We start from the raw sequence: 20,538 nt of genomic DNA, 5'->3' as shown, positions 1-20,538 counted from the left end.
TTTTCCCATTGTGACCGTAGCATAGTAAGGCTACCTCTCGAATGTCTATCTCCAGTTCATAAATGAAGAAGAAAAATCATTCATTGACAATAGCACTAGGTCATGGTCTACCAAAGCAAATGTTTATTCTTCAGAAGCCTCTTGAATTTCATGATTTATTCGTACAAGTTTGACTTAAACAAATGTTAACACGTTGCATGCTACGATTAAAATGATGATATATGCTAATGATGTAATACGACGTCACACAGCTTTACGTCATCCGATTCAAGTACTTCCTCTCTAGCTGGACTTGATTTCCATCGTGACTTCACGCCTCACCTGGCTGCTGACCTCACGTTTGACGTTTTGGTTGGGCTTCGCTGAAGAGCCTGTATAGTGGAAATCATTCAAACAAGAAAATTGCAAGAAATGAGTGTTTACAATATGAATAGCGATGGGCGTTTACGATGGCGATATAGATTCTATTTTCTGAGCATAAGTCTTTTCAGATTCTATAAGATCCAAATATGTCAACATTAGCCTATATTGAGATTAAATATTAATGTGATGTGACGAAAATAACCCCACCTCAACTCCTCCCCTTCCAGCAGCTTCCTGTAGGCCGCTATCTCCACGTCCAGCGCCATCTTGATGTTCATGAGCTCCTGGTACTCCACGGTGTGCTGCGTCATCTCCAGCTTCATCTTCTCGATCTGCTGCTCCAGCTCGCCGATCGCCAGCTTGTACTCCTCAATCTCCTTCAGACGGCGGGCCTCTGTCTCCGCGATGTTCGTCTCCAGGGACCCGGTCTAGTGAAGAAGACACATAATTTATTTACTTTCTCTCTGATTTCATACTACAGTGGACTGAAAACACCATAAAACACACAAAACGTAAAAAAAATTCGTTTTTAATATATGAAATGCGTTAAGCGATGTGTCATAAAGCTCAGAGGTCGCCGCCCGAGTGGAATATTGCTGGAATGCTACGGTCACCGTGCCCGTAGAAGGTGTGGGAAGTTAAAATCAAACAGGGCCCGGCCGTGCCCCAAAATACCCCGGTAGCCACATGGGGTTCCACGGGGCCACGCCCGGAAACGCACCGTGAAAAACAGCCCGTTAACAACCCGTCGGGGCCCCTTTTTCCGAGTGTAACCGTAACATAACGGTAAGGCGATGACCCAACCTTGTTCTTGAGTGTCTGTGTCTCGGTGACGATAGACTGAAGCATCCTCTTCAGGTTGGTCAGCTCGGACCGGGCGGAAACCAGAGCCTCGTTATCAAGCTCCCGCTGCTGGGCGAACTCGCTGAACTGGAAAGAAACAAACAATATCAACTTTAAGAGTCATTGCACGAGAAAACCAGGCAGAGGTGGGAAGATGGGGGTCGACCAAATCGACTCAAACTTTGTATGTGTGATAGGTATGTGGAACTAGGAACCGCCATATAATTAAAACCCTCCAGCTATTTTTCGTTATGGCGCTCTGGGACCCCCCTCCGAGACCCTCAAAAATCCAATAATTTATGGCTGAAAATTACTGAAATTGCAATGGCTACCCTGACAATTCTGATTAAGATACGATTATGAATTTTATATTTCTATATAGCATGGGTTCCCTAGTTCTACCTAACAAAAGTTGAAGGTGAAGCATTGAAATTAAGAGGGTGTACTAGGGGGTTACCAGAACCAATGAAAACGGAATTTCCATCTCTTTGAATTTTAGTCATTTTTAAGGGGCATTATCTGCCCTGGGCAGTGGCTTTGGAGAATGGTTTTACTGTTGCTCGAGAGAGGAACATCTACTGATTCAAAATCAAGCGTCGTTTAATTGGGCCACCCATAACGCGAGCCGTGAATGGGGGCTCTTTATGGGGATTTTTCGGGTTTGGGGCTATAATAAATCAGGTTGTGACGTCTCACTACGGGGTAAGTTATGGCAATTTTTTCTGCTGCTGGGTGAAAACCATGCATAATTGTCATAAAATACTAGCACAAATCAGAAATGTTGATTTGGGCTCTACATGGGGGATATAAGGATACTTAAAAAGTAAATTAAGTTTGTTTTGCACATTTTACAGTTGCTTTTTAAGACGTTAATCAGTTAATTACTTACTAAAAAAGTATGTGCAATTATGAAGTGGTCAATAGTGAAAAAGGCTATGTATGGGGGTTATCAGGACCCCACATATGTGATATCACTGGTACACGCAACTACATGGAAAATCAAGAAACAAGGCAGTCACTTTAACAAATGTCAGGGAACAGTTTCAAACTAGATGTATATATATTATATACTTCTCAATTTGGGTCAGTACTTGAATCATAATGAAATCAACAGATTGTTTATTGCAGATGCAATTGTTCCATTTCAAAGAACATTCAATATTCGGTATCAAGCATTCTCGAAGAACTCAGCCAATGACTATAGCTAGTAATTTCAATCTCTTTTACACATGTAAAAGATCTAAATGATAAAATCCACACAATTCATGCAATACAAGGCACCTGGCTATTGGCTAGCGGGACAGCCAGGTACTTGGGAGCTATAAGTGGTTAGGTACTATGCTACAATTGCAATAGTTTTGAATATTGTTTAACCAATACAGTATCAAAACTAACATCATTTAATTAAAAAAACACCAAAATATACATCCGCTGTAGCCAGTTAGAGGTTGTCATAATGTTATGGGAATGTGAAATCTCAAAGATTGAAAAAAGTTAAGGGCATCACTTAAATTCTTTGTATGTATCATTGCCGTAATACAGATAATAGTGCATTGCTAAAAGTCAATGCTTCATGACATAGAAAAGTCCATAGAAACAGCCCAAAATGTGCAGGTATGCACAATGGTCTCCACTGGGCAGATGTAGGAGGCTTCCCCGTATACTGGTCGTGTTACTGGCAAGTGGCAGGTACGTGGAAATTGCGATGCGTCACTCGTGTCAGCTTCAAGGCATTCAGCCCTTCACATTTGGCGCGTTTGCAGGATGTTCGTTTCTCACAAATGATAGATGATGGCAGTAGTTGATATTTTTGTATTATCCCATTCATTTTATCCTCTGTGAGGTGACACAAGTTTCTTTACAAGTCCCTCTCGACGTCAAGCATGACAGAATAAAGATCATCATCCTGTAAACCAACATCCTCCTTAATCACCTTCTTGAGAGTCACACTGAGTGAATAACAAGTTGAAGTGCATGATCTTGGACTTCAATTTCATCTGTTCAACGCGTATGTCTGTTTCAATGGTCCTATGGCATGATTTCAAGTATTGCATGCATTTTGTAGACACATGTAGCATCAAAATTTTAATAGTGTATGTGTAACCCTGGGAATGAAAATTACATTACATGCTACAGTAATGGGCTACGTTTTTGAGAACACTTTGAAAGTTTGATAATCTGTGAACTGCAGTTTGTTGAATTCAGTATGATACCTGCACTGATCATGATTAACCATCAAAATTGTATATTTTTAGCTAAAATCTAAAATTGTTCTTGACATTTCTTATAGTCTAAAGTCTAAATGTCTATGTAAAGTATATGTAGCTCTGCACCCATGTGAACGTGTGTGTACCAATGATAATGTGGAGTTCTGATAACCCCCATACATAGCCTCTTTTCAGTATGTACTGCTTGAACGAATGAATATGGATATGATTTTTTTAGTGAGGAACTAACTAATTCTTAGACAGCAACTGTAAAATGTGTAAAACAAGCTTAATTTACTTTTTAAGTATCCTTATATCCCCCATGTAGAGCCCAAATCAACATTTCTGATTTGTGCTAGCATTCTATGACAAGTATGCATGGTTTTCACCCAGCGGCAGAAAAAAATTGCCATAACTTACCCCGTAGTGAGACGTCACAACCTGATTTATTATAGCCCCAACCCGAAAAATCCCCATAAAGAGCCCCCATTCAAGGCTCGTTTTATGGGTGGCCCAATTAAACGACGCTTGATTTTGAATCAGTAGATGTTCCTCTCTTCAGCAACAGTAAAACCATTCTCCAAAGCCACTGCCCAGGGCAGATAATGCCCCTTAAAAATGACTAAAATTCGAAGAGATGAAAATTCCGTTTTCATTGGTTCTGGCAACCCCCTAGTACACCCTCTTAATTTCAATGCTTCACCTTCAACTTTTGGTAAGTAGAACAAGGGAACCCATGCTATATGGAAATTTAAAATTTATAATCGTATCTTAATCAGAATAGTCAGGGTAGCCATTGCAATTTTAGTAATTTTCAGCCATAAATTGTTGGATTTTTGAGGGTCTCGGAGGGGGGTCCCAGAACGCCAAAACGAAAAATAGCTGGAGGGTTTTAATTATATAGCGTTTCATAGTTCCGCATACCTATCACATATACAAAGTATGAGCCGATTTGGCCGACCCCCATCTTCCCACCTCTGCCTGGTTTTGCCTGGTTTTCTCGTGCAATGACTCTTAAGTTTGTTTTGCTTTGTTTGCTCCGTTCCAGAGGACGAGAAACATCAACCTTTTTTTCTATATGTAATGTACACAACAATATCCCTGCAACTGGAATATCAATGTTTAGATACAGTCCCTGCCCAAAGGCTATTTGCAACCTTAAATTGTATATACAATGTAGAAAAAGAAAACAGATTGTGTGCAAGATAACAATGGTGACAAATAAGTAGTATGCAATGAAGAATATTTGTACTTTGGAATAGCGCTTTATGCGAGGTACGGTATAGCATCCTTTTTTCACTTTCCATGGTCCTACGGCGTCAATTCGTCACCAGGTCCCGATGGATATTCTAACTACTATACGAGTTAAAAACATTTGGGGGTCTGGACATGCGCCAAAATAGCCCGGTAGCCGCAGGGTGTCCAAGGGGGCTAGCAAGGGGTCACGCCCGAAAGTGAAAAAAAAGCCCGTAAATTCCCCGCTGGGGCCCCTTTTTTCTAATTGTGACCACAGTATCAGTGGTGGTCTCACCTTGAGCTTGTACTTGGCCTCGGCCTCTTCCCTGTTTATCCGTCCCATGATCTCTTGCTGCATGCGGATCTCACGCAGAGTCTCGCTCAGGTCAGGTCCAGTGATGATCGGAGCCTCGGTCTCAACAATGGCCACTGTCTGGTTCAACTGGTACTGCACCTTACGCGTCTCCTGTAATGGTACAAAACATACATGGTAAGCATATATGATTATCATAGTGAGTGTACAGCAGTATGTACTGTATTCCATAAAGATGATACATTGTTATAATAGAGAGATGTCTACACCCGAAATGTATCGCCAGTTGATGCCTGCGGATTTGAATAATTGGTTGATTGATCAGTGTACAGTCTGTCTACGAACAGCAAGGTAAACGTTTAAGTGACTAAATCTTCAGTGGCTGTTTGTTCTTTCTTGTGTCTTTGAAATTCGTAGCATCAATCGATACATATGTCGTCTATCTACAGCGTCAAGCTTGATTTCAAAAAGTTACATAATCCTTTATTGTTTATCTAGAGCACAAATACAATTTCGGGATGGTTCTAACGTTACGAAGACATGAATAACAAAGTCTTTTATTTAAAACCACATATTTAACAAGAGCCGACGTTTCGATGGCCGTCTGCCATCTTCATCAAGGTAATTCTGACTGGTTCACTGTGCACTGAAGGAAAGTGTTACTGCTAACAATGCAGTCCCAATCGTAAAGTATTGTCACATACATAGTCAGGGCGCAGTGAACCAGTCAGAATTGCCATGATGAAGATGACAGAAACAGTCATCGAAACGTCGGCTCTTGATCAATATGTGATTGTAAATACAGAACTTTGCTATTCAGTCATTCACCAACCTTATGAAGCTATTCACGGTGACAATGACATGCCTACCTCATCATAGACCCTCTTGAGGAACTCAATCTCCTCCTGCGCGGTGGTCAGCTTGTTTTCCACTCCAACACGCTCCACAGTCGCTGCATCAACCTCCTGGAAAAACAGTTTGCACAAATTGTTGTAACTCTGAACAACTGTAGACGTAACATACCATGTATATGTGCAGACCACAGAGAAAAATGCTTTCGGAAGATTCTATACCGGGACCGTGTTCAAAATGCTGAAGTACGGAATACATTCAAACACAACATCGGTCCGTACGATGAACTCCTGACCACAATGATGAACAAAAAGCTAAATTGGTACGAGTACGTGTCACGGTGATCTGGACGAGCCAAAAAGGGTAAGGAAGCGTCCAGGGAGGAAAAAGATAGGTAGGCGACGGAAAAGATGGGTAGATCATATCAGAAAATTGACAAACATGAAACTATGTGAAACACCAAGATGAACAAAAGACCGAGAAGGGTGGAGCAAACTGGTAGCCAGATCTTAAGTGATATCCCAACTGTCAAATAGTTAGACTTAGTCTGATGGATAAATAAAATGAGAAATCAGAAGAACACGATAGGTACTTCAGAAATACAAGACGACATTTGGGTATCTCTGGCTCCGCCATGGCATATCAGCAATATGGAGATTTAGCGGAAAGAGAAGACCCACCGTTTTGACCGTTGTCAGTTCTGTCCGCATGGCCTCAGTCGTAGCAGTCTCGGTCTCGCACCTGTCCAGTAATCACATCGATAAATGTTCATTTCAACGTCAATAACCTCATATTGAGTCTGAAACTGTCATAGTCAATTTAAAAAATCAGTACATTCTAGTTTCTGGTCAAAAGCTATGTTCGAATTCAATAATACTCCTAAACCTACGGTATGGAGTGAAACATGAAAGAAGAACTTAACTGTGGACTTACTTGGTTTGCCACTCCTGAGTCCGTGCCTGCCAGCTGGCGCTCTCGGCGTCCAGCTGAGCCTTCTCCTGAGTCAGCTGGTCCACCAGCGCCCTCAGCTCCGTCAGCTCCGTCTCGTACAGCTCCGCGATGTCGGTCTCCTCCCGCGCCTCCTGGATCCTGATCTGGGTCGTCAGCTTGGTGTTCCGCTCCTGCAGGGAGCGCACCTTCTCGATGTAGTTGGCGAAGCGGTCGTTCAGGACCACCAGCTCCCTCTTCTCACTGCTGCGGGTCGCCCTAGCGTCAGCGAGGGTTTGCAGCGCTCCTTCGGTCGGGATGGCGGGGGCGACAACGGGCTTTGCACCGCCAACGCCCGCTCGTGCTGCTTTGCTAGCCATGGCGTTTCCTTAGATCTTCGACCTTGTCTTGATTTTGAAACTGGCGTCTGAGCACGACCCTCGAGGCGTTGTCAGTACCGGTGCTAGAGCATCTACCCGGTACACAGCTTCTTTACACAGTTTTAACTTTAATCACATAGTCACTTGCTGTCAATCTCTTCGGCTCACGATGCTTGCCATTGGTTAACAACGCTGTTCCAGATTATAGAAACACCAGATAGTTTACTGGGTTCAACCAAGTTTACAGAGGACATATCAGGCCCCAATGTGTCAACACGTCACAGGTTCGCGACCTTTCGTTACCACCCTATGGCTTCATATAGAAAGTTATGCGTGAACTGCTGATGAGCTGAAGAGTATGTAGGGCAATCAAATGTTTGAGGGAAAACAAGCTTGTATCTCGTCAGTGAAAACTATGCTTCAAAAGTTCTCCGTATCTATTTGTTACCAGAGCCTATTTCGTATATAACGTAATGTAGTGACATTTTATTTGCATGCATTGAATTCCATAGTCATTTCGTTTTCAAACCTACGTTGACTAGGATAGGATCCAAACGGAATGCGATGAGTGAAAATATTACAGGTCTTTAGTATTTAGGGCAACTAAATGTTTGATATGAGTCAAGGCAACACCCTTTTTACACTTTTATCTGTACCAACAGTTCTTTTGAGAACCAGTTGTATTATGTACGCAGCTATTGATTGGCAATTAAAGAAGTGCGAAAATGAAATGTTCATCATCGTTGTAAAAACTTATCAAACATTGGTTTGGGGAGCTGTGTCAGGAAAAAAAGGCGTAATGTAAATGGACGGGTAATGATGTCCTTTATCATTTCTCTTCCAGTGAGACCTAAATACCATCTTTCATATTTCATGACCTGTTAGGCTGTAGTAAGAGGGAACGTCAAGGCAGCATTCCACATCGCTGCTAACCAGGGGTCATCCGCTAGTCAACGTCTACGCAGAATTTCTTTTCGCTCCATCTTGGTAATGACATGTCCATATATAAGGCATTAGTTCTTGATGTTCCTTGTCCTATTCGTGCGCTGTCATGTATGAATCAGTAGATGTGCCTGGTTGGACATGGACTAAGTGACTGACAGCTGATGCTTACGTAGTTGATCTTGAAATAACCAACTATCGGGAAAAAAAACAGTCTAGCTGCAGAGTAATATCTCTGGCAGAAGTTTTCAGTAAAAGGCAGCAGTGCGCCAAAACCTCTTCATTGGTGGCCGTACACTAGCCACAAAAGATAAGAAGAAGCTACGATCGAATCAAGTCAAACCAAAATGAGCGTCGTAACGACTCAACCGAAAACGAGCGAGGCGATTCGTAGCTCTGTGAGATCCTCTCTGGCCGACAGAGGCGAAGCCGAATCGCTCAAGGCAAGAACACGGTCCATCAGAGCGGGCAATGTCATCACATCGCTGGGAGGGGCGGGCGGCGCGCTGCAGACCATGGCCGGCCCACGCAAGGCCCGGTCCCAAGAGAAAGAGGAACTGTCCTCCCTGAACAACCACTTCGCCTCCTACATCCAGAATATGCGCTCCCTCCAACAGCGCAACTCCGCACTGGAGGCGCAGGTTCTGAAGCTACAGGCGACTGAGACGACGGCACACACGAAGGCGCTGTTTGAGAAGGAGACCAAAGACCTGCGGAAGCTGGTCGACGAGCTATCCGAAGACAAGGCCAAGATGGTGCTGGAGAGGAACAAATGGAGGGATCAGGCTGAGGAGTACAAGAAAAAGTAAGATTGTTTTGGCGCAAGCTCCGATTTATTCAGTAAGGCCTGTCTTGTAAGCGTAATATTTCCATGGAAGAAAAGTAATGTGGTAAGTGCTGGGTGTAAAAAACGCTCACTACCTGAGTGTACAGGTGGCAAAAGAAGGTGTCGAGTAGTTAAAATGATTATGCCCTTCTGTGTTGTCAACTATATACTAAATGTTTGCTGACTGTTTGCTGCTACACAGGTGGGACGATGAGGCGGCCTGGCACGCCGAGCTGAATACTGAGGTTGCAAAGCTCAATAAAGTAGGTTTCATATTCTTCTAGTATTTCAGGTTATTGTACATGTACCCAATCAAATTAGGGATCTGATTCTTGTGTTTACCATATTTGAGCTGTCTTACTGTACAATGTACGATATTTTTTTGTTTATAGACAAAGTTATTCATATACAAGATATACCTAGTACTTTACGTCTTATCTCTAGGACTTGTACGCCGTGACACTGATACGTGTGGACCTCCAGAATAAGCTTGCTACTATGCAGGAAGAGATAGATTTCATGGTGTCGGTTCACAAGCAGGTACGTATCAATATTAGTGTTACTATTGCGTCTGGACACAAATTATCAACATACTTCATATTACCTAAACATTCATTGCTTAGTTGCAACTCCACGAGGCCAGTGCACCGCACTGCGACCAAGCAATTTGACAGCTTTTAACGAATTTCATGGATAACAAAACGAATCTTTCAAGTATACCCTTTGTGTGCTTTGTTGTCTTTTCAGCCATACTTTGCATAATGCTTCATACTTATTCCAATTCAAAAGTCAAGGCTTACACAAATTCAGGCAAGGTCACAGCGAGATCGCAGCGCGATAGCTGTCTGGTAGAATGGGAACCTAACTAATGAAAAAGTTACAAGGAGCTATCTATGCCCGGACATGTCCTAAATCCGGATATTCTCATGAGTTCTCAATTGCAGGAACTGAAGCAACTTCAAGACCAGTTGAACCAAAGCCTGTCCATTGTTGCCGTGGAGCAGACCCAGGAAGCTGGACCTGATGTCATCGCTGAGCTGTATGACCTGCGGCAGATCTATGAAAACTTCTGCCGGGACATTCAGGAGGAAGCAGAGGCCAAGTACAAGGAGAAAGTGAGACACAGAAAGATAAATTCTGATGTTGTGTTGACATACATAACTGGGGAACTTTGAAATTCGTTTAGATGGCTGTGCAATTTGATATAAAGAAGCGAAAAGAATTTCTGATCAAAACAAAGAAAACAACGCACAGAATGTGGCAGTTTTTTTTCAGTACTGATATCGTAAAATTATTGTATGGCATATGATAAAATTTTTCCTGTAATATCAATATAGTCTGATGATAAGATAGAAAAACACTTTCCTGTGCGCGTTTCCCTCTAGTTTACCGAGATTGAGATCGAACGGGAGCGGGACAGCAAGACGATGCTGGCCGCCAGGGGTGAACTCATTACCTCCCGTAAAGAGCTGTCCGAGCTGCGAGGACAGCTCAACACCGTTATGACCACCACGGAGACCCTGCAAAGCCAGGTGAAGTTACGATAAAGAAGAAATTTATTGCACGACCGTCGTATACGGTACAAAGTATGTTTACAACTATCAAACAATGGTATAGAATTAAAATTTAATGAATGTCTTTAACAGGATTAGCCAAGTCATGGTCACCAGTAAATACAATGTTGTATGCATCGTGAAGCAGAGGGTCATCAGTTGATTTTAAATGAGAACCACGATTTTGTGGTAAAAATGTTATGTTTTGTGGAGCAGGAAATCTTTGAAGGAGTCGCATTAATAACACAAACACTCATCATTTTTTCTTCTTTCAAATCAGGTTATGTCTAAGCAACACGTAAGTTCGTCAAGGAAAGGAGAAGCACAACTATTAAGGACCGCAAAGTCTTTTACATTGTAGACATAGTTGAGAAGTTTTTTTTTTAAACAAAAAATAAACTCGGCTCCGTCTTCTGTTTGCAGAGCTCGTTAACTTCATCTACCGGTGTCCAACAAGTAACGATGACAACCCAGAGGGGAATTTTCTAATACCGTACATGCTGCTGAAGAAAGCTACTCTCACATAAAGCGAAGGTCAGTAAAACGATGATTAAAGTACTTTTGTATTTGAACATCAAAGAGTGACTTAGGAAAATGTGCTTTCACCTTTTGCATCGACGATACGGCATACTCATACCCAAGACTATCCAGTCCAGAACCTCAACAATCACAGTCACACAGCTTATTTATTTATTTATTGGTTCGGCATGAACACATTGATACATGAACAGTCAGAGTTTACCAACTAGAGAATGGCCATTCTCATTGTCTAATTCACATACTTATCGCCTCCCAGGTCATTAAGATCCTTGAACCATTGAACATCACTGAAGCAACAAGATGTCTACATTGTGTGCTGAATTTCAACAGCTGTAACAGTCGAAGATGATGAACATCAACGCATTGCTAATGCTAATCGAACGACACTTCATCATTAGGCAACTCGACCTCATCATTACAAACAGCTATTGTCTTCGCAATAATTGTTCATAAGAAAGGCAAAAGTACAAAAGTATCAAAGATACGTAAATCAAGCATTGCATTCGCGACTGCACTTGCTTACAAGCATTGCACGAACCGGCTTAAGATGTTGATATATGTAAAGGATTTACGAATTATGTAGTTAAAGATATTCAGTTATGACAAATGTCGGGCTTACCATGTGAATTTTTTGGTTTCATTTATTTTTTACTAAATCAGCCAGTCAACCGACATGGATAATCAGTATCACATTTTGACCAGAGACCGGTAGTCAACTGGAAGAATAACGAGTATGGAATTCGTAACTCTGTTACACTTCGACTTCGACTATTTTGTTATCAGCTTGTGCTTGTCATTGTGCAATTGTTTTATCAACTGACGAATAAAAACATTGAAAAATGTAAGCTGCGTTCACTCGATTTCTATATGATTTCCTGATAATTTCATATTAATTAGAAGTACCATACAAAACTATGCATGTATGGTTGTAGAAGACCTTACGGAAGTCGCTGTACTTTTGTTGTGTCAATGAAGATTTCCATACATTTAAACGTATGACTATATTCGACAATAAAATTGAAATACAAAATCAGGTCATGGTTTTTGCATGACAAACAGAAAAAAACGTTTTCCTTTAATGTATGGTAAGAAGATACACCCAGGTCCCTTGGTCTGTTTTTCAGGTGTCCCTGGATTCATACACAGATACGTTACATAAGACACAAGAATATATATTAAAACTCAGTACCAGTCCAAATGCTTAAAGTCAAAGTAGACGTTGTTGATATACGTTATGTTTTATGTGCAAAGTACCAAGAACCTAATATATTATGATAAAACATACCCAGGACGACAGCTAGCAATCAGTAGTCATCTTTAACAATTGAATACCGTTTTAACATAGCTTTGAGTAATTTGAACTACTATCATGGGGTCTGTAGGGCTCAAAATACATACAGAAGGCATATAAACAGGTTCATGATTATCCATGTACTCAGTACAAGATATCAGACATCTTGACTAATTATCTGATGCTATACCGGTCTTACTTTCTGACTTCTTTGAAACTTCTTGAAGATGATATCAAGGCAGGGAAATCATGAAGGATAGAGACCAGAAACATTATTTGGGAACCATGTTAACAACCATACGTCAAAGTTATTCAGGTGTTTAGACCTTGTGTTAAAGTACTTTGGAGACTCGCAGTCTTCAAGTCAGCAAAACAGTTGCTGTTACAGTAGTTCGTTGTCTCAACTGAGTCAGGCAAGTGTTCGCCAGCAACTTCATAGTTATGCCTAATCATCATCATCTATCGGCCATCGGCCGGGACTAAATAAGTACATACATCACTCCAAATCGCCTTGTCCAACATCATTTGTCCTAAGTGTTCATATGCAAGCCCAGTGTCTCTGACTAAACTATCGGTAAAATTCAAACTTCTGATGTGCACTTGGCCTCTTGGTTTCCATAGAAGGATGTCCGAAACTATTTGCTGTTTGGCTCGAAAGCAGTGTCCAGCAAATGTTACACGACGGTGGGTGAGCTTTTGAGACAACCGCGGAAGACTTCCATAAATTGTTTTGAGAGTAGCGTGTTGTGTCCAAGAAATGTTCTGTGCCCTGCGTAGTAGCTTTGTATAGGTCCCATCCAGTCTGTTTTGGAGCTGACAGGTAAGCGTCCAAGTTTCTGCACCGTAGAGTAGTATCGGTTCCACAAGGGTAAGAAAAACTTGTACCTTCAGTTTGTTAGGAATGTTAGATTTCCATATTTTGTCCAAATTGTTGCTTGCTTCCCATGCTAGGGCTTTTCTAATTTAAAGGTCTTTCTTTGAGCACATAATGTAAGAACCAAGATATTTGAAATCATGTACTCTATCAATGAGTGTCCCAGACAGGGATCTGAGTTCAAGTGTTCCAGAGATGTTGCTAATGTATTCTGTCTTAGATTCATTACAATAAAGCCCCACTTGGGATGCAGACTCTTCTAGGGATTGTAGCAGAGTTTCTGCATTTTTGATCAGTTCAGCAACTAGAGCAAGATCATCTGCAAAATCCAAATCAGTAAGATACTGGGCAGGGCGTCTTTGACTCCTGCGTGGTTTGATTTCAATACCTTTGTTTTCATTTATATCTAATGATAGTCTTAAGACATAGTCAAGTACAATAATGAACAAATACGGTGCTCAAGTATCACCCTGAAGAACTCCTGTAACTATCTCAAATGAACTAGTCTCACCGTCAGGTGTAATAACGGAGGCTAGAGTATTTCTATACAAAGCTCTGACTGCTTTTATAAAACATTGTGGAATACCATACTGTGCTAGAATATCAAACATTACATCTCTATTAATAGAATCAAAGGCCTTACGAAAATCAACGAAAAGCAGTACAAAATCCCTATTACAACTCTTCATCTCCTCAATTATACGACGTATTGCCAGAATCTGTGAAATAGTAGACCTTCCTTTTCTGAATCCATTTTTATTCCTCCTAAGAATGGGATCAATTACAGGGGTAAGACGATTAAGTAAAAGTCTGTTATACACCTTTGCTGCAATGGGAGTGAGAGTAATACCTCTATAGTTGGAGGCAGATGTTAGGTCACCTTTTTTGGGGATGGGAACGATTCCTCCTTTAAGCCAGGAAGATGGTGGTCTGTGATACATAAATGTTTGGTTGCACAGGTGTAAAAGAAGGTCATTGAAAACCGGGTCTTTCCAGATGATGGCTGGGATATTATCCAGACCAGGAGATTTATTGTCAGGGAGGGATCCCAGTACTGTTTTGAGTTCGCTTGGAGTGAAAGGATCTGTTGATGCCTAATACCATGTTTTGTAGTATACTTATAACCATTTCGTAACTGTTGATCTGGAAAGAACGTTTTGGTTGCGTGCAAACTAGGACAGATTAACTGACACCATTATACCCCGGCCCCACGCGCAGTGCTCTTGGCAACTTTCTCCAGATTTGAGCCTTGGTGTGCAAATGTGCCATTAATTAATCACGGCACCGGGATCTAGCAACATAGGCGGTCCAGGTTTATTATTGGTACATAATGTACATGTGATTCTTAAGATTCCTCGGCATCGTGACAAATTCAAGATTCCATATCCACATCAAACATTTACCTGCCCTACATACTATGATACTGGCACTTCAAAGAGCGTAAATTCCCCCACGTTTCCTTCCGTTAAGGCGTTGTACAGGATTTCGCAGAATTTTGTATAACAGGACATAAATCAGAGATTCAAAACACACAGCGAAGAAGAATATGAACGAATAAGGTTTGTTCCAGCGTAAAATGTTTGCACAGAATCTCCGCAGTGGTGCGGAAACTACATCAAACATTTGATTACCCTAAATAATCTCCGCAGTGGTGCGGAAACTACATCAAACGTTTGATTACCCTAAATAACAGAACTTACATGTCAACGGTGTGCCATTTACATTGCATTTCGTTACTACAATTCCAGCACTTTGATACTCTCATATTCCAAGTACGGATAACGATATGTAAACATTACAAAAATACATCTGTTCAGCACTTTTATAAAGGTTAGGTATTCAGGAACGAATTCAGGAACGAATGCTAAAAAAATATTTTGATCATTGAAGAAGATTGCCGGACAGAAAAGCTCTAATATTTCTTAGAAAACGTGTCCAGTGGTATAGATGGAATTGAAACATATTGTAAATTCAACATTTTGTACAATGACACACTAGTTTAGGTTAGTTTACCAGTTAGTACTTGAAAGGCTTTTCCTACAAAGCCTTTAAATACGCCCGCACAGCAATGAAACCCTCTCGGTGTTAATTATTAAGTCATGGTCTTTAAGCACCCCAATATACAGCCGTGCTGTAGAAGATTACTACCTAGTTCCTTAGACATGATCATGACCTCCTCAACTTTCCGAAGCCCCAGGCCAGAAGTAAAGGTTCATTGAGAGGTTACAGCCATAAATTCATTATAAATTCATCGTAGACGTGGGTACATCTTTTTCAAATCTCAAAGTTCATGAATAGAAGGCTGTCTTCACCATTTACATTGGCTATTTGATTGCCCCACATATTTGGGTTCCGGAATGCCCCGCACATCGTCCTAGTCAGCTCTTGACCGGACATCATTAGTCAATGACATCTGTCTGCATTTTAGGCCATTTCTGGTGGCTTCTTCAACACTTGTATGCACAGGGACCCTCCCGCATCACTGTACACAACACATCACCAATGAAACGCCTTCTTGACTCAATGATTGACAGAGGGTGGTTACACTGATGAACTTAAACAAATATGGACGGCTCAAAGGCTTAAACACCCGCTGGCCGGTATAGCTCAGAACCCACCGTCTACGGCTCTCTGGTAAGACCGTCCAGGTTCTGACAGCCAGTTCTCCTCCAGGCCTGTTCGAAGCTCACACCAGGAAAGCATGGCCACTCAGGTGTCACGAAAGACCGTTGTAACCACTTCCGAAGGCGCGCTACAAACTCTCAGCGACGCCAGGATGACCCGCGCCAGCGAGAAGAAAGAGCTCGGCATCCTCAACGACCGCTTCGCTACCTACATCGACAGGGTGCGAGCCCTGAACGAGAGCAACGCCACCCTGGAGGTTCAGCTGCAGGCCGCCCAGGTCAAAGCCGCCCCCGTCGACAAGGCAAAGTTCGAAGAAATGCTGAAGGAGCTGCGGACTAAGGTGGACGAGCTGTCGAAGGAGAAGGCCCAGGTGGAGGTGGAGAGGAACAGCTGGCAGACACAGGCGGAGGAGTGGCAGGGAAAGTACGTTATATCATTACTTTCAAATTCATTACTTTCAATTAACTACGCATTTCTTGGCATTTCAAGGTTTCATTGGTATGACGTTGGTTGGTTGGTTGGTTTGTTGGTTGGTTGGTTGGTTGGTTGGTCGGTTGGTCGGTCGGTCGGTTGGTTGGTTGGTTGGTTGGTTGGTTGGTTGGTTGGTTGGTTGGTTGGCTTGCTAATCGGTGGGTCGGTCGGTCTGTTGGTCAGTCGGTCGGTTATTAACGTTACTAAGCATGGTCCACGTGTTTTGTTATAGGTGCGAGGACCAGATATCAGTGCGCTCAGAGCTGAAGGCTGACATTGAGAAGCACAAGATGGTAAGTTTTTTCTCCTTTCTACGTCAGATTTGTCTAATCCTTGATTACTTAATTGGAATATTATGCAACGTAGAAGTATGACTGAAAAGACAACAAAACGCACAAAGCGTAAAAAGTTCGTTTAAAAAAAAAAATGAAATTCGTTGAGCGCTGAGGTCGCATAGAGCGCGCGGCGAGAGCGCCGTCCTCGAGGAATGGGGTATAAAGAACGTTTTACTTTACCACCTTAAAATAATCCATACTTTTTTAGGAACTGGAAATCATCACAGCGGCGCGTGCGGGCTTTGAGAGCAGGCTGGCGGTCGCACAGGAAGAGATTGAGTTTGTGAGGAAGACTCACTCGGAGGTAAGCTAGTCTGTCTGTATGTCATTTAGTTGCAAGTAAAGCCATATATTGACTCGATTATATGGATGCCATCCTCCGGCAACCCCAAAACTCATGACGCGAGTGTGTGAATAAAAAAGTTTAGCAAAAAAAGTTGCCTTCATTCATCATTAAAACTGGTCAGGAAGATTGAACAAATGACTAAACACACAGAGTATGGTATACCATACAATAGATTTTCTGTTCTTTCACATCTTGTTTTATTTTTAAAATTTGGAATTGACTTTGTCTTTCTACGACATTAGTATCATTTCCTGATTATTTTTTGCAATTTACGGGCACAAGATCGGTGAAATGATAAGATTGTAACCCGGAACTTCATGGACTCTGGGCCCAACACCCTGCCGTTACGCCACACGAACGCTTTATGAATATGGGCACATTTTACAGGAGATGACAGTTCTGCAGGAAGAGTTGGCTCTGACTGTGACTAAGATAGAGTCTCAGCAGCCGGTGATGACTGGACCAGATCTCAGCGACACCCTGAAGGAGATCCGTGAACAGTACGAGACGATCGGACAGGCGAACAAGCAAGATGCCGAAGCCAAGTACAAGGAGAAGGTAAGAAAATATGGGGCTAACCCAGAACGCTTGTGCTTAAGAAATATCCTCTTTTCAGGAGACAGCTTTGTAGTTGTAGAAATACCAAGAAGATCTGAAAAACGACGCTGGGAGTAGCGTGTAGACATGCAAAGGTTTAGGTAGGGCAAGTCGTAATCTAATGTGCAACATTCATGCAGTATGACCAGCCACAAAGCGGACCTACGAAGCTGATGTCTTATGTCCAAGGCCAGTTACACAAGGCAAATGATGCCGGAATCAGTGTTTGATAACATAATGAAGTCTTCAACCCGTATTCTGAAATGGCCAATGTTTATACTAGTTTTTACCATATATAACCATATGATAGTATATGATTAGCTTCACCAATGGAACTAATGATATGTGATTACTTGTCTTTGCTGCTATATGTGACAGTTTGCGGAGATAGCCCTGCTACGGGAGAAAGACAGCGAGGCTCTAGCAGCCGCCAGGACAGAAGTGGCTGAATTCCAAAAGAAGCTCAGCACCATAAGGGCCGAGTCCGAGGCAATCAGGAGCAAGGTGAGTGTGTGATGCTGTCAACATGAGTGTTGTGAGGTAGCCTGTGGACTTTTCAACATTTTTTTGGACATAAACAGTCATACTTCCTTCTACAAGACCTCTGATCTCCGAACACACGTGGGCACAAACTATTTCTGTTGTGTATTTAGTATATCTATAAAAGTGATCAAATGTCTCAACCATGTTGAAACTAGATTATAAGACTGATTACATTGTACTCAAACTAGCATTGTGTAAACTGCCATTGGGTATATATTTCTGCCTGTCCCTAAACTGTTGACTCTCCAATATCTGCTTTGCTGCCTAAGAGTTCGTGTAATGTTCTGTATCATTTACCAATATATTATGTTGTATTCCTGACAGAACGGTGCTTTAGAAGACAGCCTAAAGCTGACAGAGACCCGTATGCTGAAGGAGGTTGAAGGATACAGGCAGTCCATCGGGAAACGGGAGGCGCAGATCGAGAAGATGAAGCTGGAGATGGCCCAGAATCTCACCAACTACCAGGAGCTGATGAACGTCAAACTGGCGCTGGACATTGAAATAGCAGCTTACAGGAAGCTGTTGGAAGGGGAGGAGATGAGGTAAACAGGCAACTCTATGAGGCCACAACAAGTAATTTTCATGGATGACATCAACTTCAAATTGAATGCTAAAACAGAAAAGGATGGCGAGGAAAACAAGATGGCGAAAAAGAAGGTGGCCAAATTAGACACCATAATCACTGTAAAAAGAATTGAATAGACAAATATGGTATAACAACCAACAGGTCTTTTATTCCTGTATTCAATAAAGTGAAACTTCTAGAATTACAATTAAGGCTACAACACGACATATTTCCCATTTTGGAAAGACATATTGACGATCTATGAATGGGATTCTTTTTCAAAATCAGGCGAAAATTGATGAGCGCGCTGATATCATCCATGTACTTGCTGTGACCTGATGCTTGATACATTTATTTTCTGTGGAATAGACAAGCCCCAAAGCTCTGCCTAACCATGTCAAAACATAACATGCAAATTGAAGTAAAACTGTTACTTCCAGTTGCTTCAAGCTGAAAAAACGTTAACCAACAACTCTCTTATTGCTGCCTACATGAAACTGTAAGAGAAAAAAAAAAACATAGCACTCGTGGCTGTACATTTGTACCAATATTCCATTTGTTTTTATTTTCTTTATCTTGACTTCTTATCTGCACGTAGTTCATATCTCTGCTTCGATTGGTAATTTGTCGACCGATTTTAATGGGGGGGGGGTGGTTGTGCAGATTAAAAAAAGTGTATGATTTTAACCTTTTCACCAAAAACTGACATACGCAAATAATGACCTGACCAAAGCAACTTTGCTCGTGAGTGTCACAGTGAACTTTAGTACGAGAAATCAGTCTACAATTAACGACTTATAATGTTTATTTCTCTTGATTTGTCCCACAGGTTGTTTTGACAAGCCCAGATTCCCCAGCCGGACCAGGCGGCACAGCAGGCACAGCAGGCACCTGGTAACGACGGCATGTGAGAATGTTACGACGCAAAAGATGATTTCATAGCAAGCTTCTGATATAGTCCCGTGGTATTAAAATCATAGATCTTCATTTTACGTTTTTCTGTCAACAGTGCATGTTTAGACGGATGCCAGTGTTAATCCAGTACAATAGAGACTGAAGCAAAAACTACTCGATCACGATAAAAAGAAGACAACGTGCTTTTGAGTGTAGTTGCTTATACACTACAATAATACTTTGTTTGACTCGCCCACAAACTGTTGAATTTGGAAGTTAAACAGTCAAACAAGTAAAGTATTAGACTTATCTCCAAGCAGATATATATCGATGATGCTTAGTTTTGCGCGTTTTTACTTCAAGTGGTTATGAGAAGCGGCTGGGTAAACAAAGAACTACGGGGTGAATGATAGACGTGCCACGTGTATGTCACGTTAGCACATCTCGGCACTCTCGCTCTGACACTTATGTAGTATTTGTAATTGATTTCAGCTAATATAAAAGCAACGAACGTAATAAAATAAATAAAATTGAACTGAATGTCTGAATGGTCCATCATTCGTGTTAGCTTTCACAAAACGTACTAGATTCTGTGTCCTCTGCTCTGTAACAAAAGACCACACAGACAAATATATAGATGTAGATTTTGAAAAGGAAGATGTGTATAAGACTCATTTATTAATGTACTGTCTTCTTACTAAACAATGACAGGAAATATGAACTGATGCCCGAGACTTGAAGTGATTCGATCTTTTCCACTTTATTCTGCATTTTCATCATCAGATAAATGTAGACATCTACATGTATAAGCTGTAGCCTCTCAGCCAACAATGACGTCATTAGGCATGTCTATATCCACGACCATCGGTCCGTCTCCAGGTGTCAGGGAGAAGGTCTTGGTGGCCGCCACCTGGCCGTGGAACTTGACTTTGATCTCGTAGTTTCCATGGAAACCGCGGAAGTCGAACTCCTGCCCAGCTGGCGTCGTAGTGCCGTGATGCAGGGACAGGTT

General features: G+C 41.8%; 3 protein-coding genes across 3 annotated transcripts in view; 1 reads left to right on the top strand and 2 right to left on the bottom strand.

Moving 5' to 3' along the window:
• Positions 1-20,538, bottom strand: part of LOC136426916 (anti-sigma-I factor RsgI6-like) — a 48,075-nt gene that overhangs the window by 14,366 nt on the left and 13,171 nt on the right. The window lies entirely within an intron of this gene.
• Positions 101-7,238, bottom strand: LOC136427939 (non-neuronal cytoplasmic intermediate filament protein-like). The gene is made up of 7 exons (XM_066417170.1): positions 6,748-7,238; positions 6,495-6,555; positions 5,832-5,927; positions 4,945-5,115; positions 1,168-1,293; positions 571-791; positions 101-371 (listed from the first exon to the last, which is right to left on the bottom strand). The coding sequence occupies exons 1-7, from the start codon at positions 7,119-7,121 to the stop codon at positions 335-337; spliced, it is 1,086 nt and encodes a 361-aa protein (XP_066273267.1). The 5' UTR covers positions 7,122-7,238; the 3' UTR covers positions 101-334.
• Positions 8,364-20,066, top strand: LOC136426417 (vimentin-like). Its single transcript, XM_066415082.1, has 12 exons — positions 8,364-8,868; positions 9,092-9,152; positions 9,334-9,429; positions 9,834-10,004; positions 10,275-10,416; positions 15,787-16,195; positions 16,476-16,536; positions 16,787-16,882; positions 17,312-17,482; positions 17,900-18,025; positions 18,389-18,609; positions 19,462-20,066. Exons 1-12 carry the CDS (start codon positions 8,411-8,413, stop codon positions 19,469-19,471), a joined length of 2,022 nt encoding a protein of 673 aa, XP_066271179.1. The 5' UTR covers positions 8,364-8,410; the 3' UTR covers positions 19,472-20,066.

Source organism: Branchiostoma lanceolatum, chromosome 2, assembly GCF_035083965.1.
Source record: "Branchiostoma lanceolatum isolate klBraLanc5 chromosome 2, klBraLanc5.hap2, whole genome shotgun sequence".
Lineage (NCBI taxonomy): Eukaryota > Metazoa > Chordata > Leptocardii > Amphioxiformes > Branchiostomatidae > Branchiostoma > Branchiostoma lanceolatum.
This window is presented reverse-complemented; position numbering and strand designations above follow the sequence as displayed.